General features: G+C 49.9%; 2 protein-coding genes across 2 annotated transcripts in view; one reads left to right on the top strand and one right to left on the bottom strand.

Annotated features, from left to right (window-relative positions):
* Positions 1 to 19,440, bottom strand: part of Sart3 (spliceosome associated factor 3, U4/U6 recycling protein) — a 28,679-nt gene extending 9,239 nt beyond the window's left edge. Inside the window, exons 1-12 of the mRNA XM_075983188.1 lie at positions 18,887 to 19,440; positions 15,036 to 15,162; positions 14,028 to 14,132; positions 11,734 to 11,918; positions 10,294 to 10,345; positions 9,272 to 9,396; positions 6,458 to 6,613; positions 3,755 to 3,893; positions 2,702 to 2,809; positions 1,180 to 1,257; positions 1,003 to 1,061; positions 128 to 237 (exon numbers count right to left, since the gene is read on the bottom strand). Of these exons, the coding sequence (XP_075839303.1) occupies positions 128 to 237; positions 1,003 to 1,061; positions 1,180 to 1,257; positions 2,702 to 2,809; positions 3,755 to 3,893; positions 6,458 to 6,613; positions 9,272 to 9,396; positions 10,294 to 10,345; positions 11,734 to 11,918; positions 14,028 to 14,132; positions 15,036 to 15,162; positions 18,887 to 19,201 (1,559 nt within the window). The 5' untranslated portion in view covers positions 19,202 to 19,440. The remainder of the gene's footprint in view (positions 1 to 127; positions 238 to 1,002; positions 1,062 to 1,179; positions 1,258 to 2,701; positions 2,810 to 3,754; positions 3,894 to 6,457; positions 6,614 to 9,271; positions 9,397 to 10,293; positions 10,346 to 11,733; positions 11,919 to 14,027; positions 14,133 to 15,035; positions 15,163 to 18,886) is intronic.
* Positions 19,441 to 20,401: 961 nt separating this feature from the next.
* Positions 20,402 to 26,229, top strand: Iscu (iron-sulfur cluster assembly enzyme). Its single transcript, XM_075983173.1, has 5 exons — positions 20,402 to 20,559; positions 21,882 to 21,995; positions 22,626 to 22,736; positions 24,172 to 24,250; positions 25,741 to 26,229. Exons 1-5 carry the CDS (start codon positions 20,446 to 20,448, stop codon positions 25,824 to 25,826), a joined length of 504 nt encoding a protein of 167 aa, XP_075839288.1. The 5' UTR covers positions 20,402 to 20,445; the 3' UTR covers positions 25,827 to 26,229.
* The last annotated feature ends 636 nt before the right edge of the window (positions 26,230 to 26,865 follow it).

The following is a 26,865-nucleotide window of genomic DNA, read 5'->3' as shown; positions in this document are numbered from 1 at the left end:
GTTCTCAAGGCTTGCCAGGCACAGGCCCTGCTAAAGGAAGAGGCAGGAGGGCACCCACCCCAAGGAGCAGGCACAAGTCAGCTCAGCCAAGAATGGGTACAGATGTTGGCTACCCTGGGTCACTCACCTTTCCAGGTTGTAATACTCCAGCCACATGTTGGCATACTTGGCATTTCCTCTGGTCATAATGCTGTCCCAGAGTTCTCGAGCTTTCTGCATGTTATTGCACAGGCGAGCCTAAAATACATTAACAAGATCACCTGGGACGAGCCCAGAACCCTCTCACAGCAATATCCACACAGGTATGCCTAAAACACTCCTTCCTGGCCCATGACTGTGTCCCGCAGATCCCTGAAGGCCCCAGGCCTCCCTCCAGCAGTAACAGGTCTGAAGCCTGGCTCCCGGCTCTGCAGTAGTGAGCCTCACAGGTCTGCACAAAGCCAAGGCTCGGATAGAACCTGCGGCACAGAGAGGCCCTGTGTACCCCGAGTAAAGACAAAAGTTCTGCTGACAGCTCTTGCAAATGTACAGAATTACCCAACAGGTTGGTTTCATTCATCCAACTCCAGTCACAGAACAAGATTGGAATTTTACAATTCTATCAGCTGGTGAAGAGGGGGTTCCTCACTCAGCTCAGTGTTTCCAGCTCAGGATACCCAGCTGTGCCCTCTATTGCCCAAACAGTCCAGATGGACACAGTGAAAGCCTTAAGAACGCAGAGACCAGCTCATTCACTGCACCCGCAGAGCGCTGGCCAACAGCAGGCACTCAGTACACCCTCAAGTAGCAGTGAGGGAAGGACCTAGAGCCAGTGTCCAGGCACTGTTGCTACACAGCCACGGGCTGGGAATATCTTCACCAGGAAAACAAATCAAGCACAGCATGCCAGGTAAACACAAAACCTTCACCACCTAGACCACACCCCCATTTCCATGAATGCCAAACGAAGCAACTAACCAAAGCCTTTAAAGAAGGGCATGGCAGGTCTGTGAAGATGCTCACCTCAACTCGAGCCCAGCTCTGCATGATCATGCAACTTGGATCTCCGCTCTCGTTGAAACCTTCCAGAATGAAATGGGAACAATTAGGGAGGACATAAAGCAAGTGCCCCTGGCTGGAAGAGGTTTGGCAAGCAAGAACAAGCAAGGTAACTGGAGAGACAGCAGGCTGGCAACTTACGCTCCTCAACCTCCTGCTGCAGGTACTCCAGAGCACGTGTGAACATGGCCCTCAGCTCTTCCAGCTCCTTGCTAGAGTCTGTTAGAGAAGGTAGAGGAACTCCATGAAGCCACCACAACCACCAAGACCCATTATGGACACAGGAACCTCAGTCATACTTCCTCTCACAGGAAAAAACGACCAAAGGTATGGTGGCAGAGAGAAACACAGGCATGCCCAAGAGGGACAGGCAGGTAGCACAGGGGCTGTGTGAAACAGTCTGGCAAAGTGTAGGTTTTTCCTAGCTGACCTCTGGTTTGGAGCAGGGATCCAGTGAACAGATCTAGAAGAACATGGTAGTCTTAATGGAAAAAAGATTTGGGGTTGTGGTAGTCAGTTTCAACTCCACAGAGCCTATAATCAGCAGGGAGATGGATCCCTGGGCATGCCTGTGATGGATGAGCTCAGTGACATCTGTTGAGGTGGGAAAGCCTGTCCAAGGTGGGTGGCACCGTCCCTACTGGGGTCCTGGGCTATGTGCTCTCCCCTCTTCTCACTGTGAATGTCCTGAGTCCCTTGTGCTGGCCTGTGCCTTCTCCCCTGGGCACTTGTCAGAGTATTCACTACAGCAACAGAAAGAAATGCAGCAGGGCTCACGAAGGCCAGTAACCAGTAAAAATGAGAGGCTGCCACAGCCACCAGTAACCAAAGCAAACACAAGGACTGTCACCTTCTCACCCCACACCTGACTTAAGTTGGAAATTGCTAAAGTCTTCAGAAAAAAATGTTACTAATGGTAGGTCACTCACCAACCCTTTCCCAGTCTCAATGTGCTTGAAGAACAGGGATGTAACTCCAAAGATGTGTTAAGAAAAAGTACAGAGCCAGGCGGTGGTGACACAAACCTTTAATCCCAGCACTCAGAAGGCAAAGGCAGGTGGATCTCTGTAAGTTTGAAGCCAGACTGGTCTACAAGAGCTAGTTCCTGGAACAGGCTTCAAATTTATAGAAAAAAAAAAAGTACAGCAGCTGCTAGGGGGGAGGGGGAGTGTGGTGGATGGATATGGCACAATCATAATGCGCTCGCCATGCCAGCGTGAGGACCTGATCCCCAGCACCCAAAAGGCCAGTGAAGCCAAGCAATGGTAGGTTGTACATGCTTTTAATCCCAGCACTCAGGAGGCAGAGGCAGGCGGATCTCTGTAAGGTCGAGGCCAGCCTACAGAGTGAGTTCCAGGACAGCCAGGGCTACACAGAAAAACCCTGTTTCAAAAACAAACTAACAAACAAAGAGTTATAAAAGCCACTAAGGTGACACATGCCACTGCTGGGGAGGTGGGACAAGTAGGTCTCTTGTGATCGCGGTCACACCAGCAAAACTTAAGCTCAGGGTCAACCATGAGATCCTAGAATCAGTGGATGGCTCCTAAAAAACAGAACCCAAAGCTCATCTGTGCCCCCACCACACACACACATACACACACGGGAGGGAGGTGGGGGGACATGACGACCAAGTTCAGTTCTGAGGAGGTTCACACTCTACCTTGTCTGAAATCAACCCTTCTCCTCAGGTAGTCTAGGTACACTTGCCAAATTTCCACATAGTCAGTGGCCTGGATAAAACCAGCACTCAGAGCATTCTCAAAGGTTGCTGCAATGGAGAAACCCACAACATTCACTAGACAGTTCAAAAAGAAATAAAGCCATCAAAACTCACAAATGTGTGACTCATGCACGTATAAATGCATAAGCTGTGGATGTCTATCCCAGCACCACATATAAGGAAGAAAAAGTACACACGCAGCGTTTGGGGGGGCTCCCCTCCAGCACCACACATCAAAGAAGGAAAAGTACAGATGCAGCGTTTGTGGGGGGCTCCCCTCCAGCACCATTCTCTAGGAAGGTATAGACGCAGTGTCTGCGGGGTCCCTCCAGCACCGTTCTCTAGAAAGGTATAGACGCAATGTCTGCGGGGTCCCCTCCAGCACCAGGCTCTAGGAAGGTATAGACGCAGTGTCTGCGGGGTCCCCTCCAGCACCAGGCTCTAGGAAGGTATAGACGCAGTATCTGCGGGGTCCCTCCAGCACCGTTCTCTAGAAAGGTATAGACGCAGTGTCTGCGGGGTCCCCTCCAGCACCGTTCTCTAGGAAGGTATAGACGCAGTGTCTGCGGGGTCCCCTCCAGCACCGTTCTCTAGGAAGGTATAGACGCAGTGTCTGCGAGGTCCCCTCCAGCACTGTGCTCTAGGAAGGTATAGACACAGTATTTGCGGGGTCCCCTCCAGCACCATGCTCTAGAAGGGTCTCCACCACAGTGAGAGTCCAGGTCGGACAAGACAGACCATGACTTCAAAGAAATTCACTGAGTATTAGAGGCCAAAGCGCCAAGAAGCCACACAGCATCTGCCACTACAAGACAGGCCCTGGGGCGCTGGCTCAAGACTGCCACAGCTCTGTTCCTCATTTGGGACAAAAGACTAGAGCTCCCAGGCACGGTGGTTCATGCCTGTCATCCCAGCAAGCTTAGGCTCCACAGCGAGCTGCAGAGAACCTTCCAAAAAGATAACTTATAAATTCTCCTGCATAAATGTTCATACCAGAAATAATTTGATGGTCCACTCCATGTCTCTCCATGGCCAAGAGGTACCGACTCCACAGGGCAACTGTCCACGGGCAGTTCCTCACAGCACGGCTATGTACAGATAAGACCAAATCCTTTACTTTCAGCTGCCGATCCTGTGACAAAGAATCCCAGAGTGAGAGGACAGAACTGTAAGACTTCCTCAGTAATAGCGACTCATGGAAACTCCCCCACAGGCTAATGACCCAAAACTCAGTACCAGGTGCTCGCACTATTTTGGGAGGCTGTGAAACTTGGGGGAGGCAGGCCCTAGCTGAGCAAGTGGATCAGTGAGAGAGGTGAGAGCCTTGAGGGTTATAGCTTAACCCCGCACCCATCCTGTACCCCACTCTTGAATCCCTAACTGAAACCTGCAACCAGATGTCACTGCCAGAGCATCATCACCACAGCCCCACGCCATCACCACCACAGCCCAACATCATCATCACCACCGCAGCCCCAAGCCATCATCACCATAGCCCAACATCATCACCACCGCAGCCCCACGCCATCACCACCACAGCCCCACGCCATCATCACCACAGCCCAACATCATCATCACCACAGCCCCACGCCATCACCACCACAGCCCCACGCCATCATCACCACAGCCCCACGCCATCATCACCGCAGCCCCACGCCATGATCACCGCAGCCCCACGCCATGATCACCGCAGCCCCACGCCATCATCACCGCAGCCCCATGCCATCACCACCGCAGCCCCACGCCATCATCACCGCAGCCCCACGCCATCATCACCGCAGCCCCACGCCATCATCACCGCAGCCCCACGCCATCATCACCACAGCCCAACATCATCACCACCGCAGCCCCACGTCATCATCACCGCAGCCCCACGCCATCATCACCACAGCCCAACATCATCACCACCGCAGCCCCACGCCATCATCACCACAGCCCAACATCATCACCACCGCAGCCCCACGCCATCATCACCGCAGCCCCACGCCATCACCACCACAGCCCCACGTCATTAAGGACAGCATCCCATCAGCCTCTTCCCTTAAGCTGCTTCTGTCAGATAGCTGGTTGGTCATGGGTGACCATCAGGGAGACACTTCCAGCACAGCCAACTGATGGAAGAGATTTCTTTAAAATGTCTTTTGTGAAGCTAGGAATGTACAAGGTGTGCTTGTCATCTCAGCACTCAGGAGCTGCGTTGTTAGTTTAATGATGCAAAGATGTGTTGCGTTCCTTTATGTTGCATTATGTTTAACTCTGTATAACTGTGTTAGTTTGCCTGCCTAAAACACCTGACTGATCAGAGCTGAATGTGAACAGCAAGGCAGAGGGGAGAGAAATAGGCAGGGCTGGCATGCAGGGAGAGTAAATAAGAAGAGAAATCTAGGCTCAAGAGAAGAGGGAGAATCGAGAAAAGGAGGCGTGGAGGACGCCAGGGGTCAGCATCCAGCCACACGGCCAGCCACAGAGTAAGAAGGAAAGAAAGATATATAGAATAAGAAAAAGTAAAACTCTCAGAGGCAAAACATAAAGAGAAACGGGATAATTCAAGTTAGAAAAGCCAAGCTAAGGCTGTGCATTCATAAATAACAATAAGTCTCTGTGTATTTATTTGGGCACTGGGTAGCAGGCCCAAGAGGAAAACAACACACACACACACAACAACTATAAGGCTGAGGCAGAAGAGTCACACATTTGAAGCACACACACAACAACTATAAGGCTGAGGCAGGAGAGTCACACATTTGAAGCACACACACACACACACACCAACTATAAGGCTGAGGCAGGAGAGTCACACATTTGAAGCACACACACACCAACTATAAGGCTGAGGCAGGAGAGTCACACATTTGAAGCACACACACACACACACAACTATAAGGCTAAGGCAGGAGAGTCACACATTTGAAGCGCGCGCTCACACACACACACACAACTATAAGGCTGAGGCAGGAGAGTCACACATTTGAAGCACACACACACACACACACACACACACACACAACAACTATAAGGCTAAGGCAGAAGAGTCACACATTTGAAGCACACACACACACACACACACACACAACAACTATAAGGCTAAGACAGGAGAGTCACACATTTGAAGCCAGCTTGAGCTACATATTGACCTGTCTCAAAAGAAATGAAGACAAAAACATAAATAAAAGAATGCTGTGGTCTGGCTTCTTCAAGGAAGAAATCACCAGGGGAGTGCAAGACGGGCAGGGCAGGGGAGCCAGTAGCCCCAAACGGCCCACAGACACAACCCTGACGTGTGAACTTCACCGGGGTCCTTCACACAGAAGGACGTTTCATGTACATGCTGAGGTAGCAATGGAGAACAACACCGACGGGGACAGCAGGGAAAGATACAATGAAGTCAGCCAGAAAGCCAACCACACAGGTTATGACTGCCCCGAAGGCCAGCAGTGTGGTGTGTAAGGGAGGCTTCACTTTAACCATCTCTTTCACATCTAAAATTTTTCCATAATGAAATAACATGAAATGAGAGCCTGTTATAGTCTTCAGTTAGAAGATCACAAATTCTAGAGCTGGCAAAAAGTTTAAAATAGCATCAAAAGCAAGGAAGGGGGAGACAGAAGGATGCAGAGAGGGACAGCATGCCGCTCCCGGCCACCTCCTTAGGACGGCTCTACCTTGACAGACACAGAACTGGAGCACGTATCTTACTAGGTACCGACTGTAGCGGATCCATAAGTCTGGGACCAGGCAGTTCTCCACCAGGGCACGCTCAAAGATCAACTGAATACGAGCAGGATCCCCAATTTTCATCTCAAAATCGATGTATGCTTGGTATTCCGCCAGCCTGGGGGCCTCTGCTTGCAACTGTGGCACAGGAAAGTCACACTTGTTAAATCTGAATGCTTGACACTTCTCAGAAAGCATCTTCAAATAATTCAACGTTGGCAAGAGCAGCTAACCCAGGATGACAGTCACATCTTCTTGCTCAGAACTGCCCACAAAAGGACAGATCTGTGTCCTGAGAGCACGGGGAGCCTCTGTAGACCAGGCTCCTGCCACCAGGATCAAACCCCCTTTCACAAGCACTCATGACCACAGACACAGAACAGCACAGCTGCTAATGACCGTCCTAGAGTGGTGTAGTCAAGGGCTCACACTCGAAACATGGCCAGAAGAACAAGGTGCAGGCCAAAGACAGAGGGGGTCAGGCCAAGTGTCACCAACACAACACACGACAGAACCCTTTTAACCCTCTTTCAGCCCGTCTTCTCTTTGGCCACCCTTTGCTGATCGCCACAGTGGACAGACAGCTTTGTCAACTCAAGCGCACACACACCACTACAGATGTTGGCATGGAAGAAATGGGCACAGAGGACAGACTCCAGTGAAGGCAGAACGCCTACTCCGGGTCAAGCCTCTGCTGGCTGTAGCAATCTGATCTCTAAAACATTTGTAAGAGGCAGTTCTCAGTACTGTCCCCATCCTATACCAGGGAAGCTCAGCACTTATCAAGAATCAGAGCTAGTAAGTAGCAGAGCTCAGTTCAGAACTGGCACAGCCTAACTCTCACGGTTTGGCCTCTTCCTCACTGTACTCAGAAAGATGTTGAAAACAGAATCAAGATGCCTAAGGAAGCTCAAAAAAGAGACAGGGCAGCCGGCCCCACCTAAGGTAATGAGATCACAGGACATCAAATCAAACCAATGAGAGATTAAAATCTGACAGTATGATTACCTTCCAAGAAGCAAGTCTGTGACAGACAGCTGAGCTATCTGTGACAAGAGAAAACAAGAGACAGAGATGTGTTCTGTTGCCAAGAACATCACATCAGTGCAATGCTATAGCCCGAGAAAAACAGCTGTCAAAAGGGAAAACAAAGACAGAGTCTGTTGGATACAAAATGGAGAAAATTTGCTGCCAGTGAATCCTGGGTGCAGAGACAGCACACACTCAACTTCAAGCTGCAAGATTCCAGATACAGAGCTAAGATAAAAGAAACACAGAGCAAAGAAAACAGCATGCACAGACGTCTGAGACACTGCCCCCAGTGCTGGTGGACAGCGACTGAGACAGTGTAAACATGATGTCTGAAGGGTCAAACCAAAAAGCAAGATAATTCAAGAAAATGAGAGAACAGTGACGTGTGTGGTAAATGTCACCTACAAGTAACACTGTTAACATAAAGTAGACAAAGACCAACACTCCCATGTGAGCAAATGTAGGAGATGAAAAAAGAAAACCGGTAATGTGAAATACCAATTGCATTCTTTTTTTTTCTTTTTTCTTTTTTTACCAATTGCATTCTTATACATCAGGAAATACAACTAGAAAACCAGTCTTTAAGTCAGTGGGTGCTCTCCCATGGCTATCACAACCTCGGAGATCTGCAGGGTTCACATCTGACCCACACATCTATGCAAGAACAATCAAACACTTAACAGAACTGACAAGCTGAGTGTAGGTCTGACGGACATGCCAACAGCTGAAGGAAGCCAGGACCCCTTGGGAAAGGGGCTCAGTGAGGAGTCCCACTGTCAGTGCTGTGACAGCACAAGCAGGCAGCGGGCAGAACCGCAGCAAACTCCTAGTCACGTCGTGGCCCTGTACTGTGGCAAGGGACACATTTGTCATAATCAGGGCCACAAATGGCTCTCCACAAACTCTGATCATTACTACCTGCTACCACTGGATGAAAACCCAAACAGGAAGTTCAGATTAAAGCTTCAAGATGAAATCAGTGCCAATAAAGACAGTAGCTCAAAAGCAAAAAGATGCCATGAGGAAGGATCAAGTCAGGCCTCCCAAGAAGCACTAGGAAAAAACAAAATCTTTGCAACTTCTAACGCTGAAACCTTCACAAAATGAACTCCATGGCCAACAATCACGAGCAAACGCGCTGCCATTAGCAATCAAGGGAAACTCAAAACTCCAGTCCTAACTTGTGGAACAAGCGAAACTCAGCAATGCCGAAATCAACTGGTGCAGCTGAGGGCCCTGTCACTGCTGGCACAGGTGCAGGCACTTGGGGATATCTGTGGCAAAGCACTGTGGTCAGTGAGTTCCCTCCTCTGACATATGCTAAAAAAAAACTCCTCTGTGTGTACAGACACAAATACAACCCATTTACAACATAAGCCAAACCCATAAACACACTAGGGAAGGAAATACAGCCTAATCATCACACCATGTCCAACAAGCAGGATCAAGAGATATATTATGGGTACATTCACAGGAGAACAGCTATCAGAAGGGGAGAAAGAATTATTACCACAAAAGTCATCAAAGTGATTACCTCAAGGGAGAGAGAGGAAGAGGCAATCAGAGAAGGGCACATGGGAGACTCCTAGGGCACTGCAATGCTCTAGTTCTTAACCTGGGTGGTGGGTACATGGACGTTCACTTTGTTAGGACATTTATACGCTCTGCATATTGCACAGTAAGACAAAGTAAAGAGACTGTTAACGGGCACTATGGATAAGAGGCAGGCTTGCGGAAAGGCTCCCTGAGGAGCAGAGCACTCACCAGCGCTTCCTCATAGGGCTTGTATTTTTCCAGCTGCTCGAGTGCCTTCTGATAGCTCTGAAGTACAGGTTCTGGTATGGGGTCTTCCGACCACTCTTCATACTCTGCAAAGGTGGCCTCCATTTCTATGGAAAGATGGATTCAGCCCATGTGTTATGCCACTGAGTTTTACCAACATTAAAAAAAAAAAGCCAGAAGACTCCAATGCCACCCACCCATCCCACATCCATCTCTCTGCTCTGATTCCCAGTTCTGTGAGCCCACACTTGGCCTCAGGACGTGTCAAAACAACAGGCCAGACAACCCTACCAGCTCCTCGGTCCACGAGACCATGATCACACGCTGGTCATGTGCTGCACAGCAGCTCCTGCAATCCCACCCACATCCATGGTTTGTCCCACTGTAATCCTCAGTGCAGGTGAAGGACTCTAACAGCAGAGCAGCCTGGCTGAGAACTGCAGTCCAAGGAGCCAGGAAGGAAGAGGAGATCAAGGGGCTCAAGCAGTTGCCCCAAGATTCTGAGCAAGGCCTGCCAACAGACAAGGCAATGCCAACCCACATACACAGGAAAAGCCTCCTGGCACTGCCCAAACCCCCTGCTGAAACCTTGCCAAAATGAGCTCACCCCCGGGGGACTTAAGCAAAGCTCCAGAAATTGAGACATGAACGCCTATAATCAACTCCTCAACTAAGTCACTGAGGAGGTGACACAAAGCCCCTGACAGGCAGAGACAGACCAGCTGTGGGATTCTTGGCCAACAGTGACCAAAAAATGGAGGGCTGTGTTCGTGTCCCCCTTTTCCAACATGTCTTAAAAGTAGGGAGATAGGGAGATGTGGCTGCTGAGCTCCAGGAAACAGTGTCTCTCCCCTGCCTCTGCCTCTCGTAAGTCTTAGCCCTAACAATGCCTAACAGACTTTTCCAGTCAGAAGAACGCCTGCCCTGCAGGACACTGGGGAAGGACATGGGCAATGGCACTAGCAGAGCAGAGTGCGGGTTACTGACAAGTCTGCTTCTCTTACCATACAGTGGGATCGCCAGCTGTCGCCGGAAGAGGCTGTGGACTTTCTCCAGCTGTGAATCAAAGGTTTGTTCCCAGTCAGAAGGGGAAAGGAAGGCGGCTATGGGCTAAAGAAGCAAATTGGTGGTAAAGGACAGGAGTTGGTTCCTTCTATTTCAGAAAGACATTTGAAACAAAAAAAAAAAAAAAAAAGAAGAGTCTATGATGTCTTATACAGGAGGTATCATCATATTGTTGGGGTCAGTGAGATGGCTCAGCAGGTGAAGGGTGCTTGCCAGCAAGCCTGACAACCTAAGTTCAATCCCTAGGTCGACAAGGTAGAAGAAAACCAACTCCCAAGTTGTCCTCTGACCCCCACATATACCATACATGCACACAATAAAAACGCAAAAAGAAAGAAACCCAAATGACTACAAGGTGCAGAGTCTAAGTATCACACAGCAAATCACTTAAGGGTCACAGCGGTGGGGACCTGCTGATGCCAAGACGGAAGGTTGGGAAAGGATCTGGAAGGTAGCGTGAGGCAGGGGGCAGGCTCAGTGACTCCAGGGAAGCACAGTGTGGTAAAGTCACAACAGAGGCAAAATGCAGTGTTTGGAAAGTCAGGCAGGGTGGGGAGGGTGAAGCAGCAGGTGTTGGGAGCCAGCCTGTCCTCCGTCCAGAGGGAACAGACACTGCAGAGCACAGGCTCTAGCTTCACTCTGCGCTCTCACTGTCACTGGCCCTCTGCAAACTGAGAACAGGGAGTGACTAGAAGTCACCGAGGCGACTCCACTCACACAGGAATGCTTCACCCATCATCCTTTCCCCAGACTTTAGAACAGGCATCAACAAGATGTGGTGCCCAGCCTGGGCATGCAGGAGCCCAGTCTAAGCATGAGTGCCTTGTACACCAACCTGAAAGTCACTTTGTACAATGCTTGAGCTGTGACACATTGTCACATGAGTTCACAAGCTAAATTCCCCATTGGTGTCAGTCAGTGCTCAAAAAGTTTGAAGGTGAGGCACTCTGGATTCCTGATTTCCAGGTCAGAAATGCATGGCCTGTGGTGACCCAGCAGGCTCCAATCGTTACCACAGAGGGTCTCACAGAGAGGACAGCTGTCTGTCCATCTGTCTGAAACCTCCCCTTGGTCACATCAAACACGATACAAAGATACACACACACAATATGCATGCACATAAACATGCACACACGACTGATCTTGTACGCTCACCTACAGCCATATAACTAAAGCAATCTTATTTTAACCTATCAGGAAAGGAAGTCAACTACACCCAAGTCAAGGAAATCACTCGCTCTGCAGAAACTGCTGACTTTGTTTGTTACAGTCCATTCCTTAACAGACTGGCAAAGGTGGATGGGTTAACTGTTCGACTCTTGGATGTTTGTTTCAAAATAATACTTCCTGCAAGTTTGGGTCAGAGACCTGGCACTCACCCGAGCAGCTTCCATAATGGCACTTTCAAACTCTCGGTAAGCCTCCCAGATGGCCAGGCCTTTCGTCATGTGTAAGCCAACAGACGAAAGGGCTCTTTCAAACACAGAGCGAACCTTCTCGAGGCCACCTTTCTGACCAATGCCACCAACCGAGTACTGGCCGTATTCTAGCCAAATGTTTGGACCTAAAAAGGAGAAGCAATCTGTAAGTTCAGCTCATAACACGCCCCAGCGTCACCCAAGGCTAACAAAACACACACCCACCAAAAGGTGCTCATTTGTGCAAAGAGACCATTGCCAACAACCGCCCCAGTTTCCCACAAGGCTGAACCCCCCACTAAGCACAGTACAGAGATCTGACTACACAGACAGCACACAGGGACAATATGTAACTAAGTTAAATCAGAACAGGTAGAGTGTGGAGTCATGCAAGGCCCTGGGTTTGATCCCAGCAAAAGACTGATGGGGGAGGGGTGTGAAGGAAGAAACCCACTAACATACTTAAATGACTGTAGTTATAAATCTGAGTCACTTGTCCAAAAATTTCAGATCCTAGAGTTTTACTTGATGACCCTAGTCTTGTTAGTCTTCAGGCCAAAGGGAAAGAACAAAACCAAAAGCACTGACCCTGTCATTGGAAGTCCACTCTTTGTTTTGAGGGCTTTTTTTTTTCTGGTTTTTCAAGACAGGGTTTCTCTGAGTGAGTAACAGCGCTGGCTGTCCTGAAACTAGCTCTTGTAGGCGTTGCTGACCTTGAACTCACACGGATCTGCCAGCCTCTGCCTTCCTCCCAAGTGCAGAGATTAAAGGCGTGCACCACCACCACCCAGCTTTGATTTGAGTTCTTGATGCTACGTCTTCCCCTACTGCCTTACCTGTCCTGCACCTGTGAGACTCCCTCCCTCACACATGTGGAGTCTCTAATATCAACCTCTCCCCATAGAGTAGTATATCTGTGACAATCAATGAGCCTACCTTGATGGTTGTAGTGATGACACCCGTAACCCCAGGACAGGAGAGGCAGAGGTAGGAGGAACACACGTGTGAGAGCACATGGCGACAGCCTTGTAGTGGTGTATTATTTGTATTTTGATAAATAAATCTTGCCTGAAGACCAGAGGTAAAGCTAGAGTCACTAGATGTGAGGCAGCAGTAGCACTAGCACACACCTTTTACAGGATCTGGAACAGTAGGGTGGATCTCTGTGAGTTCAAGGTCACCCTGTGCTACACAAGATCAAAGCAGAAACAAATCCAGGTGGTGGTGGCCCACACCTTTAATTCCAGTCCTAGGGAATATAAAATGGGAGGAGAGGTTCTGTCTGCTTATCTATGGTCGCCCAGTCTTGGTAGAGATAAAACTTCTCTAGTGGCTTGGCTGTTGTGCTTTTCTGGTTTTCAGGTTGAACCCCAATTTCTGTCTCTGGGTTTTAGTATTTGTGCTACACAGCCTCTTTTAGCAGAACCGTTCTTTTTCTGTCATCATGAGGCTAGCACCCAAGAACTGTTCTCATGGGGGTTTTTTGTTTGTTTGTTTGTTTTCTGAGACAACAGTTCTTGTGTCCTAGGAGAGTCTCCATCTCACTAAGTACCCTAGGCTACCCTTGATCCACCTGCTCCCACCTCCTGAGTACTGGGACTACAGGAAAACAGCCCCATTGAGCTTAAAGTGTTCAAATGCTCTTCTCAAACACGTTGTCTAAAACTGGGAAAAAAGTCTGTGCAAAGCCAAGTACTTCAGAATCTTTTTTAGTCTTTGAGATGGGGGGAGGTCTCACTCTATAACCTAAGCTACCCTTTAACTCGCTGTGTAACCCAGGCTGGCTTGGGACTCATGATGACAAGGATGTGGTGACATGTACCTGTACAGCATGCCAGGAAGCTGAAACAGAGCCAGGCTGAGCTATGTGATGAGTCCCTGCCTCAAAGCAATAACAACAAAAAGGACACAGAGGGACAGACATTCATGCCTTAGTCCCAGCACCAGGAGGTGGAAGCAGAAGGGTCACAAACTGAAAGCTAGCCTGGGCTACAGAGTTAGAGTCTGTTTCAATCAAGAGATACAAGCTAAACTCTAAGAGCCTAGAAATCTTGTGTAAGTCGTCCTGGCCAGACAGATGCCGAGTGAGGCATCTACTCTCTTCCTATAAATATTTCTCCAATTTTGCCTTAAGCCCAAAAATCTCTATTGAGCACTAAGATAGCACAAAGAAACCAAAACTGAACTCCCTGGTAACAGTTGACAATGCAGCACAAGGCAGCAAGGATCTGGCACAGCCCACGCCCAGTACTCACAGATGTAGTCCTTCACAGCTCTCTCGAAGAGCTCGTACACATGCTCGCGGTCCAGGCCGTCCATGGCCATGCTGATCTCATCATGCAGCCACTCCAACCAGAGTTCTAGAGATGACAGCACACCTCAGCACACACCCGCACTTGCTCCCAGGTCCACAGAGACTCAGTTCTCAAAGCCCAAGCAGGGCACTGAGGAAGGTGTCACATGTCAGCCACTCCCTCCTTTGAACAGCACTTGCCCACATCCCCACCCAATCTGCTGTCAATCTTGTAAGACACTAAGAGTGACAGCAGGTGTCTAATGACTCAGAGCCAGCTGGCACGTGACACACCTGTCCCCAGGAGGCAAGAACTACTGCTACCCTCAGCTGACTGTGGGAAACTGAGTCTCCACTGTCTGCTTGTGAGAAGCCTCACTAGAAATGTGCAGGGCGGTCTCTTCCTCTGAGCTGTACTTTGGGAAAGGCAGACGGGACAGACACTCACTCGAGGCCAGGGTTTCTGAGTTGAAAGGTCAGTTGCAAATGAGAACAAAGACCCAGCCACAAAGTTGCTCAGTGCAAGTATGTCTCTCAGAAGCAAATGTGTGGAAGCAAACAAAACATACATTTGCTGTACCCAAATGAAACATTTGCATTTAAACTATTTAAGTTTAGAGGTTGGAGAGGTGGCTCAGCAGTTAAGAGCACTGGATGTTCTTTCACAGGATCCAGGTTGGAATCCCAGCACCCACACAGTGGCTTACAACTGTCTATGACTCCAGTTCTAGGGGATCTGGCACCTTGTCCTAGCCTGTGTGTACCAGGTGCACACATACAAACATGTAGGCAAAAGTGTCCATATACATAAAGATATTTTAAAGAGATTTAAATAAATGTTTATTTTAATTTACAATTCCATGGCACTATGAGCATAGGCTAAGTACACACCTGTGGAATGGGAACAAGACCGCAGTAAAGTTAAATTACACTAAAGGAAATGTTCAACAGCACCTCCCGGCACCATTACCTTCAGTCAAGGGGAAGAGCTCACTCATCTTCTGGCGGGCCATCCTCACTTTGTTGAGCTCCCCTTCCAGCCGCAGCAGCCTGATCAGCTCCACGTGGCAGTTGTAGTCATAGCCGTTGATAGACAGCTAAGAGGAAGTCAGCATTTGTCACCTCCAGTAAAAGAAGACACGTCTGCCCCAAACAACTGGTATTTACCTGGGAGGCCACCAAGTAAACAAAGCAGGACCTGCCCCATCACGCAGAAGACAGGTGAGAAGTATTCCCATCCTAACAGGACGCTCCTCCCCGTGGGCCCTCTCTAATGAGACAGAGCACCCGGCGGTGGTGGCCCACGCCTTTAATCCCAGCACTCGGGAGGCAGAGGCAGGCGGATCTCTGTGAGTTCGAGACCAGCCTGGTCTACAAGAGCTAGTTCCAGGACAGGCTCCAAAGCCACAGAGAAACCCTGTCTCGAAAAAAACCAAAAACAAAACAAAACAAAACAAAACAAATAATGAGACAGAGCACCATCCTTAGGAAGCTGCCAGTGTCTCCTCTGCCTCAGCTCTCCATCTATAAAGTGGGGGCACTGCTAATCTCCAGCCGTACAGTACATGGGAATTCTAAATGGCACGTATGCCTGTCATATGAATTCTTTCATTTTACTGAACGAGTAAGGACAGCAAGGAGCCATAATAAATATGACTGTAGCTACCAACTCTGGCACACATCCCACGCCTACAAATCAACTCCTAAACAAGACAGCGAGTACAACAGACCAGTCACTAGCACCTGGGCTCAGTCTCTTTTGTTTTCTGTTTTTCAAGACAGGGTTTCTTTGTGTAGCTTTGGAGCCTGTCCTGGCCTCGAACTCACAGAGATCCATCCACCTGCCTCTTTGCCTCCCAACGGTTGGGATTAAAGGTGTGCCACCACTGTTCCAGCCTGCACTGATTCTTAACTGACACCACCATGTTCATAGTTTTTTGGTTGTTTTTCATTTTTAATATTTTCTTTATGTATACATGGGAGTAAATGACAGCAGAGGCCACCTCCTGCTGAAGTTACAGGTGGTTGTGAGCCACCCGACCTGTGTGCTGGCAACCAAGCTCCAGTCCTCTGTCAAGTGCTCTTCACCATTGAGCCCTCTCTCCAGACTCATGTGACTGGTTTTTGAGGAGGGCTGGTGCATTCTGGTTAGTCCTGGCCACCAGCCTCCTACCCTGGAATGCAGACCTTGCTGCCACCGGAGACCAGCAATGAGCAGCACTTGGTGTGGTCCTGACCCTCTGCCTGCCTTCTGTCTACGTATATAAAGGCTCATTTTTACACTTTCAAGTTAAACTTTTCAAGCTAAACGTTGGAAATATTTTTAACTCTCACACATCTACACAAAGGATGTGTATAAGAATAGCTTTAGTACAACCCACCCTGAAAGAATGGAGCAGAGACACAGGTTATCACACAGAGGAGCCGTCTCCTTGGGGTTCTAAGTCATGTAAGGAAGAAACATACGATTAAGACTATCTGACCTGAAAACAGTAGTTACGAGGGGGAATGGGGAAGAAAAACAGCCTCCACTGGAGTTAGGTCAGTTCAGTGGAAGACACGCCACTGAGCACCATGAGTCGGGCACAGTGCAGCCCCAGCACCGCAAGGGCAAGTGTGGGGAGACTGAGTTCAAGACCAGCCATGGCTACTTTCAGAAATACTATTTCAAAGAGAAAACAATTGCTCAGATGTGGTAGTGCACGCCTTTAACCCCAGCACTCAGGCAGAGGCAGGCAAGTCTCTGTGAGTTTGAAGCCAGCCTGATCTACACAGTGAGTTCTAGGTCAGCTGTGTCTACATAAGATATCCTATCCCAAAAAAAAAAAGGAAAAGAAAACAATGACAAAACACTTTCCTCAGGACATACAGACAGCAAACAAGAAGAGTGTTCAACACATCAGCCACCAAGGACATGCATGTTGAAACCTGCGGCATTCCACAGCGAGGCAGACAGAGACACACCATCAAATGTTTGTTAGAAAAGGTGTGGGGGGCCTGGAGAGATGGCTCAGAGGTTAAGAGCACTGGCTGCTCTTCCAGAGGTCCTGAGTTCAATTCCCAACAACCACATGGTGGCTCACACCATCTGTAATGAGATCTGGTGCCCTGTTCTGCCCTGCAGGGATACACCTGTATATGTAACAAATCTAGGAAGGAAAGAGGGGGCGGAGGGGGGAAGAAAGCAAGCTTTTCTATAGCTAGCTGCACACAGGCAACACCCAGCTCTCAGCCTCCACCTCCGTGCCGCCAGCCCTTTGTCCTTTTCCCACAGGAGACAGCACTGCCACTGCCACCCCGCATGAGTGCTCATGCAGCTTTCTTCCTAGCCCATCCTTACAGCACAAGGCAAAACGCCCATATCCAGCCTAGCACTGCCCAGTAAAGGGAAGGGACCAATGCATACTGTGCCAAGCACAATCTGAAGTGGAAAGGGAGTTTTGAGGCAGAAAACTAATCAGTGTAATTTTCCACTTAGCAGATAAAGGGGAAAACAGTGATGTAGAAAGTGTCTGATATAACCACCGAATCATGATTTAAAATTTTTAATTACCAAAACAAGAGAAGGAAGACATAGCCTAGCCTGTGAGCCTGCTCCGTAGTGATCCCTAGTGGGCACGCACCCAGAACCTTTTAAAACCACACCAGTTGCCCAGATAGTTGAGTCTAAAGATCAAATAGCCAAAGAAAAGAAATTAACGATATAAGGGAGGAAAAGGTGACAACCATACACAGGCCAAGACTGCGTAGATTAATCTACAAATCCTTAGAAACAAGACTAGCAAGAGTGTAACTCACACAAATCAACTTTGCCTTTTATACATGAAGTTTCTGAAGTAGTTAAACCCACAGAAACGAAGCTGAAAGGTGCCCCAGGCTGGGAGAGAGAGAAGGGGGCTACTCACGGGGACCAGGCTACAGAAACAAACAAACCCTTCTAAAGACTGCACAGATGACGGATGCCACACTGAGACTTGAACGTTTGGAAACGCTCCCGCTGACAAACCAAAAAGTCTGTAAATAATAGCATCTCCGTATGCTGGCACAGCACAGCCCAAACTGTAGAGTGCCAAGGCAACCATCTCCTGAGAGACTGCGAGACCGACCGCAGGACAGATGTCTGCAACATTCCTGAGCTATTAAAGCCATCTCAATAAGGCTTATATGCCATGTCCCTAGATTCCAGAACTGTGGTGGCGCACACATTTAACACCAGCACTCAGGAGGCAGAGGAGTTCCAGGACAGTCAAGGCTATTTCAGAGAGACCCTAACGCAAAAAGGAGGAGGGGATGTTAAAAAAAAAATCAGCTTAGCATGGTGGTGCACGCCTTTAATTCCAGCACTTGGGAGGCAAAAGCAGGCGGATCTCTGTGAGTTCGAGGCCAGCCTGGTTTACAACGCCAGTTCCTGGGCAGCCAAGGTAAAGGCACTTGCGGCCAAACCTGACGACCAGAGTTCAATCTCCGGAACGCACATAGTAGGAGACAACCTTGTGCGTGCATGCATACAAACACAAACTGAAATTTTAAGGAAAGTAGACGTCCTGAGATCTGTTTAAAACAAGAAACACTTTCAACCTTGTGTAAGAGCCCCTTCCACGAGCCTCAGTTTCCCGCAGTGAAAACCTGACTAACGCTACTTTTGAGTAAGAATTCAATGGACGACATAAGCAAAACACTGGGCACGCAAAGCCGGGCGGACGCAGGAGACACGATGGGTGACGGCGCGCTGGCGACCTCAGAGGTCTCAATGCCGCGGAGAACCAGGGGGCGGGCCAGGTCTGCGGACCCAAGAGGAGCCCGCTGCCCACCCCAGCCCACCTGCTCCTCCAGCCGCTCGATCTCCAGCTGGTTTTTCTCCTCCTCCTCGTCGTACTCCCACTCGTCCTCCCCGGGGGAGCTCTCGGCGGAGGAAGCCATGGCGTCCTCCTCATCACCGTCACTCTCGCTCACGCCTTCCTGCTGCAGGTCCCACCCTGGCTCCTTGGTCTTGGCCGCCTCGGCGGCCACAGCGCGGGACAGCTCTTTCCTCTCCACACTGGCTGCCTTCGCCTCCTCCTCCTCTTCCTCGGCCTCAGGCCCGGCCTGGGGCTCAACCTCCGGCTCGGACGCAGACGATGCGGCCGCAGTCGCCATCTTGCGCAGCCCGCGACTCTCGGGTCTTCCCTCGCTCACCGAAGCCCGGCGAACATCGGGCTGTCCGTGCTGTCCGCCTGATCAAAACTCCGCTTCATCCCCACCAGAAGCGGCACGGAGGGCCTCATGACACGGGAAACCTGTAAAATATCTACCGCGGAGAATCTTTTTATATTTCTCTAGAAGTTACTGTCAAGGGGAAAGGCTCATTATCTTAACGTATGTTCCGTTACAACCTTAGACAGTTGTTGGGTCTTTGAACCGGAAGTGGCGGCCATAGCGGAAGTCGTGAGAGCTGGTGTCTGTAGTAAGGTCGAGACGCCATCTTAAGAAGGTCAAAGTCATTCTTGGGACTAAGCGCCTGCAATGCTCAACCCGTTCTAGTTCGTGCTTGTTTCCCAGGAGCCGAGCCGCAGGTGCGATCGAATGCATCACTGAGAAAAATTCCCGAAAAATAAAGCTTCCTCTCCTGTCGCATGCACACTATACTACACTCCCCTTTTTGTAAAGTCTAGTACCTAAGAGGTGTTAATCCCGGGCATTTTGTGACTTTTGGGGTTCATAGTAGTCAATATTATTAATAAGCTACAGTAAGTATTGTTTAGGAATGCCATACACTGTCATAAAACTGAATATTTTATACATGGGTATATAAGTCCATGTATATATACATGTATAAAACACCATGCCTCGGGATGTGTGTGTGTGTGTATCTCGACATATACATGCCTCGAAGCATGGTGTTTGTTTCCTTCTTATAATTCTCGCTCTTGAGTAGAAAATCATTGTTATTTGGCCGACTGCCTTTGTCCTTCACTAGCAAGGTTAACGAGGCAAAAATCGTGTCCGCTTTGCTTCCCTCGGGACCCCCAAGATTCTGTAGTGACACCTAGTGTACACTCAATATGTATTTGCTCCACAGATGAAAGGGTTGTATTTGAATTAGTAAAGAGAACCCGTTTCCTGAGCCACACAGCCATAACATGGAGAACTGGAACTTAGGCAAGTTCGAATCCCTAGTATGCCTGAGTCCGAGCGCCCTTGAGCGCCCCCGCGACGCCAGAGCAACTCCAACACCCAAGCAGCAGCCAGACAAACTCGCCCACCGCTTCAGACCTTCCCGCTCTGCGGACCGCCACGCCCTAGGGGCGTGGCCAGAAGATCGGCGAGGGCGGAGCCTCGGTGACGTCGGCGTGCGCCCTTCTTTGACGTCGCCGAGGTCGACGCTGGTGCAAACCGGCAACATGGCGGCGGTTGGAGCCGGCCGTCTGAGGAGGGCGGTTTCCGCGCTGCTGCTCCGGAGCCCGCGCCTGCCCGCCCGGGAGCTGTCAGCCCCAGCTCGGCTCTATCACAAGAAGGTATGGGCGGGCGAGGGGGTGCGCGAACCGTCGAGGGGACGGGCGGCCGGCGCCAGCCGAGTACCCTTGGGAGAAACGGTCGGCTCCCCAGCCTCTCCCCGACTCGCTTACCCCCGCTGAACAGTGACCCGACCCGCAGCTGTGCCCAGAAACAGCCACCGAGGATGCCGCGGCCGCCGCTCGGAGTGTCCCAACTCTGGCAGCCCAGAAGGGAGGGTCCTGGTGTGTCAGCCAGGGGACAGCACACACGCGGGCCTGGACTCACTGGCCCTCCCCAGCGTCCCCACCAGACCTCTGCCCTTGCCACTTGGCCTTGACAAGTCACTGGCCCTCGCCTCGCCTGTCTCTACTGATCTGAAAGCGCTCTTCGGCCGTCCCTGTGTGTGTGGAGCGCTCGGGCCCACAAATGCAAACCTACTGCGTCGCTCTTCTAAGGGGCTGATGGCCTCCAGGCGAGCCAAGCACCGAACCAACATAAAACTTTGGTTCTCGGTGACTTGTGTGTGTATTTTCAGGGAGCACAAAGTATAGAAGGGTAGGTAGTTTGCGGGCCCCGACCTACTAAGGACGTAAAGGCTCCTTGACTTGAGACTCACTCGGAAAAACAAAAGACTATCACAGCTGATCGAGACATCCAAAGTACCGATTAGATGATGCGTCGTGGGGCCTTAGAGTTTAGACTCAAAATCGGCAGATTAGGTTGCCTCCTGCTAACTAGCCAAAAAAAAAGCTCGAGGTTATTAAATCCTAATACGATTAAAGTCCCTGACTTTAATCGCTGTTTGTTCTTGCTTGGGTGCCTTGCCAAGGCCTTCAACCCCCATGGGAAAGGTGTTTTGTTGACATTATTTGGGCGGGCTGACAGCTTTGTGGCAGCAGGGGGCGCTCCTGTCCCAGAGTGGCGCTGTGTTTATGTTTACAGCCACAAATGACCAATCCCGCGCCTTGGCTCTTCCGTAACAGTCTCCTTGAAACTTAATGAAGAAATTTTCTATTGGGGGCGTTTTTTATTCCTGGAGTTTTAAAATACACAATCCTCTTAAGACGGTGTGTTTTGTTTGGTAAAAACGCAAGTGGTGGTTGAGCCCAAATCTAGTATCAGTGTGTGAGTCACATGATCAGTTGTGGTTGAATTCCCTATGAAGCTAAGACCCAAACTCAGCGTTTTGCCACTATCTCAGACAGTATCTCCAAGATGAAGGTCGTTGGGAAGGAGATGAAAAGAGTTTGGGTCGCACTTTGTCCCACCTCTGTCCCGTTCAGATTGCTGACCCGAGGGAGACAGTAACGCCGAGGTGAATTCTGCTAATCTGTTGTTTCAGGTTGTGGACCATTACGAGAATCCTAGGAATGTGGGGTCCCTTGACAAGACGTCTAAAAATGTCGGAACAGGATTGGTGGGTGCTCCTGCATGTGGTGACGTCATGAAATTGCAGGTACTGGCTGGATGAAAAGGAACACCATTTGCTCACAGAACCTTTCGTCTTCTCTGTCCTATGAGATGGGCGGTGAGGGTAGAGACTTGTCTTGTTCTGAAAGAGATCACTTCGTTTTCCTCGTCTGCATCAGTGTAGGCCCTGCTTTCAGGGAGTGGGAGGCTTGGTGAAGGTCACTGACCAAATGAGGACTCTACAGGAGCTAGCACTCCCCAGTGAGAAAGGGAATGTGTTGAGCAGGAAGCCATAGCTTCAACTGCAGTCTCCCTGATGGCCAGTAGGATGGAGCACTGATCAGTGTCCAAGAGAAAGGTATTAATGGAGACCTTGTTTGCAGACTCTACTGGTGCCTACGGCTGATAATGGCAGCAGCTGTGAACAGACTTGTGCAAACAGGGATTCATATACAGCAGGCTAGGGTGGGGTGAGAGGTATCACTTCCTTGCTCCTCTCTGTCAGCTGGGCCTGTGTGGGCCCCCGGTTTCACTGTCGGTGACTGAGCTCTTTGAAACAAAACATAGTAATTGATGCCATAGCATCTGGTGTGCACAGCAACCCAGGGCTCGTGCAGAACACTCACTATGGGCCAGAGGTTCCAGGGTCACCTCTTAGCTCCTGTTTCTTTTCTAGATTCAGGTGGATGAAAAGGGGAAGATTGTGGACGCCAGATTTAAAACATTTGGTTGCGGCTCCGCCATCGCCTCCAGCTCCCTAGCCACGGAGTGGGTAAAGGGGAAGACGGTAAGAGTGCTCACAGATTGTGTGGAATTGTTGAACCTCATCACTCAGAAGGATTTCCAAGTGTTTTAGGCCAGCCTAGTCTACATAATGAGGTCTTTCTCAAAATAACTATAGAATTAAATCAGAATTCCCTGTGACCTTGGCTCTAGAAGAATCCAGTCATAAATCACAAAGCAAAAAGCAGGAAGATGAAGACGGCGAGTTCAAAGTCAGCCTGGGCCTTGCAACAAGAAGACCTTGCTAAAAAAAAAAAAAGTGTGCTTGATTTCTTGAAGCCATTTTTCTAAAGTTTAATACTGGTTACGTTCCTCACATTGGGAGTTGTGGACCATTTTGTTGCAAGGCTTTGTGTTAATTACTGCTGTTTGGTTATCAGCTAAATAAAAGAGGATCATCACCACACCAGTCTTTCCACCTGAGCAGAGCTGAAAGAAACCACCCAGGGTTTTCCCTAAGGTCCTTAAGGTTTCCTGAGACTTGCTGTGTGATAGTTCCTGTTTATTTCGTCCCATCTCCTGCTTCAAGTAGGATTCCAGAAAGGCACATTCAAATTGATAGAAGTCACTTGTGTTGAGAGGGGGTTTAGGAATCAAAGCCAAGGAAGCTGACTAAGGCGAGCAATGGTCCATATGGTTGGCCAGGAGCCTCTGAAGGGATCTGGAAAGGACTGTGAAGTCTTTGCGTCCTTTTCTCTCCCAGCGCTCTCCTTAGCAGCTAAGCTGAGGCTGCTGAGAGCCAGCTGCATCAAAACCACTGCACTAGCTGGGTGTGGTGGCGCATGGCACACCAGCCTGGAATCCCAGCTCATAGGAGGAAGAGGCAGGACTGGGGTGGGAAGATTTTCCTCAACTATACAGTAATTTAAAGATCACCCTGCCCTGCTTGAGATCTCATTTTAAATCGCGTGCTTATCCTCTGCACCCTCCCAGGCCCCATCCAGTTGTCAGCCAGCTCTCCAGCCAGCTTGTTCTGGAAGAAAATGGCACCAAGGAAGTTGGCGGTTAAGAACTGGGGGGGGGGGGGGTGTGAGACTGCGCACGTGCCCCCAGGGCCTGGCCTTTAAAGGGCTCTGAGCTTTGACAGTGGTCTCTTTCTCTAACCTTGAGGTCTGCCTGGGAGAAACTGGCTTTCCTTAATGTACAGGCCACACCTCACGGCCTCCTGTCACCCCTCAGAGCTCTCAGACCCCAGGCATCCTCAGACAAAGGCCACACAAGCAGCCTAGGCAATGCCTGCCTTCATTAGGCAGGGCATCTCATTCTTGCTTACCCAACCAGGCAGTGCGTGGAGGGTGGGGCCTGCTGGAAACCCCTTGGTACACAGTGGCAGTCCTGTACTTGTTTTGAAATCCTAAGCAGGCGTTACCCCTGACAGCCTTCCCTTTTCACTGCCGACCCTCGGCAAGATTCACTAAAACTCTTTCCCTATACCTCAGGTGGAGGAAGCCTCGACCATCAAAAACACAGACATCGCCAAGGAGCTCTGCCTTCCCCCCGTGAAACTGCACTGCTCCAGTGAGTCTGCCTCCATTGCCAGGCATCTAAGACTCTTGGGAGTCATAAACTCCCTATTAGGACCCCACCTGTGGCCCCAGAGAATGGCTGCCATGGTAACCTTTAGGAGGTTGAAGTTCGCTCTCACAGCCCAGACCTCTAAGAAGTCAGGCTAAGAGACGCTGTGACCTGGAGCCACACCGAACACCCAGAAACACCCAACCGGACAGCATTGCTCCCCTCAGAGATGAGGAAATGAGGCTTGGGGAGAGGCAGTAGGAGGGCCAGAGGTGAGCCTGGACCTTTGTTCAGAATCTGCTGTTCCTAGCACACCATAGCGGATAGGCTGAGCAAGAGATAGCTTTCCACCACCCTGTTCACCTCATCTCCTCAGGTGAGGCATTGTACACCGCCTACTGCACTGACTGCCCTACGGGAGGCCATGCGCCTCAGAACCTGCAGTCAGATCTGATGCCCTCCATCCTCTTAGGTGTCCCAGAAAGCTGTCGGGATTTACTGACTGAGTTATAGCTCACGTGCATCAGAGGCTAGGCTGAGCACTCCAACACCATCTTAATGGTGCCCTTTGAGTGGGACGCCACCTGAGATCACACTCTCCACTTGAGCTTATACACAGTTTGGCAGTTCTGGGAAAGCCTCAGCCTTCAGCCTTCCAAGTGCTCATCTCTGTGGGTTGTTATCTTTCTGCCCCTTCCGACTCCCAGCTTCTACTTCCCCCATAGCCTGACTCTCAGTACAAGCCTTCCAGTGTGGGACCGCGGGAGGAGGTGTGCAGGCCACGCCTTCAGAGTCCTTGGCTTAAGACAGCTCTGCCAGCTCCTGTGACCTCTAGTCCACACTCTGGGACCTGATCTTTGTTGAGTCCTTGCCAGGTGACACGCGCTTTCTGGAGATCCCCTCACTATCCCAGCCAGGAAGGTGTGACCATCCCAGTCTGTGTGTGCCCAGCTAGGACACTCTTGGGCCTTCCCAGCTGTAGCACCCTTCAGTTTAAAAAGATTATTTTCTTAAGACCACCTCCCAGCTGGGCGGTGGGGCGCATGCCTTTAATCCCAGCACTAGGGAGGCAGAGGCAGGCGGATCTCTGTGAGTTTGAGGCCAGCCTGGTCTACAAGAGCTAGTTCCAAGACAGGAACCAAAAAGCTACGGAGAAACCCTGTCTCGAAAATTAAAAAAAAAAAAAAAAAAGACCACCTCCCAGGCCAGGGAGATGGCCCACGCTAAAGACTTGTCACCAAGCCTGAGTTAGAGCCCTAAACCCACATAGTGGAGGAGAAAACCCCCTTCCCTGAGTTGTCCTCTGACCTCCATGTGTGCATAACACATGCACCTGTTCACTTCCGTGTAAAAAAACATGCATAGATACTCTAAATGCATATTTATAAAAATATGTAAATATATAAAGATGTATTATAGAAGTGTATAAAATAATAAAGACCACCACTCCGGTGTCTAGAAATTGAAGCTATCTACCTTTCCATGCCTTCCAGTGCTGGCGCAAGATGCCATCAAGGCCGCCCTAGCTGATTACAAAATGAAACAAGAATCTAAGAAGGAAGAGCCAGAGAAGCAATGAGCCCTGGAGAAGCCCCAGCTGGTCACAGCGGCTACTTCCCACCACCCTTGCACCACGCCAGAGAAGCTACGAGAAACAGGCACTCTGCATCATCTGCATCATCTGCATTGTGGTTCTAATGCAGGCAAATACACTGTTGATTATGCCTAATCCTGCGCTCCTTTCAGCTCACTTGCGTCCTTAGTGCAGTTAACGTCTGTTCTGATTTATGTTGTGGCCGGGGAACTGAAATCAGTACTGAAGTCGTAAGCTTTGGCAGCCTCCGGAGAGTGACAGCAAATTTTCCCTAACCCTGTGTGGGGAGATGCCAGCAGGATGCCTTGTTCTAGTTATTTGATAGAGTTTATTACTGTATGTTTAACAGATCTGCATATATATATTATAATAAAAGAATATAAGATGATGGTTTTCTCCAGTGAGCCTGTCTCTTGTCACTCGCCCCCCAGTTCTGTCCCAAGCCCCTTGGGGTTCTCCAAGGCCAGGCTGAGATGGAGGACAGCACACCGGACAGCAGTGGCCACTTGGTGCTTTTGAAGGGGCATAGAGGATGTCTGTGCTTTTCACTGCACTTTGGGATGTGTGGTCGACTCACAACAGCTTTGAGGGTCCCTGCAGTAATTCCGAACCTTGTCTGTGAAAGTCAGAAATTAACCCTAGAAGCTGGCTGAGGTGTTGCCTAACCCTGTGGGCCAAGCAGAACAGCCTCAGGGTGAGCTTCAACTATTGCCCAGGCTCTGGCTTCATTCTGGCAGACGGTTCTGCTAGTGGCCTCACAGGCTTTGTGTCGTGACCAGTGAGCCACTCTGGTAGAGTGAAGAAACTCATGAGTTCTGCCAGTGAGCGTGCCCATCTCCTGTTTCCCAGATGGGTACGTGTACTGCACTGGCACTCAGTTTGCTCAAGACAGGCGTGGCATCTGCCTGTAAACCCAGCACTTAACATGGGTTAAGGGAGATTAAAAGTTTGAGGTCAGCCTGGGCTATATAGACCACGTCTGCAAACACACAATCTGCTCAGGCAGGGATAGCAGCCGCTCCTG

Source organism: Microtus pennsylvanicus, chromosome 1 (genome assembly GCF_037038515.1).
Source record: "Microtus pennsylvanicus isolate mMicPen1 chromosome 1, mMicPen1.hap1, whole genome shotgun sequence".
Taxonomy (NCBI): domain Eukaryota; kingdom Metazoa; phylum Chordata; class Mammalia; order Rodentia; family Cricetidae; genus Microtus; species Microtus pennsylvanicus.
Note: the sequence above shows the minus strand (reverse complement) of the source record. Positions and strands in the feature narration are given on the sequence as shown.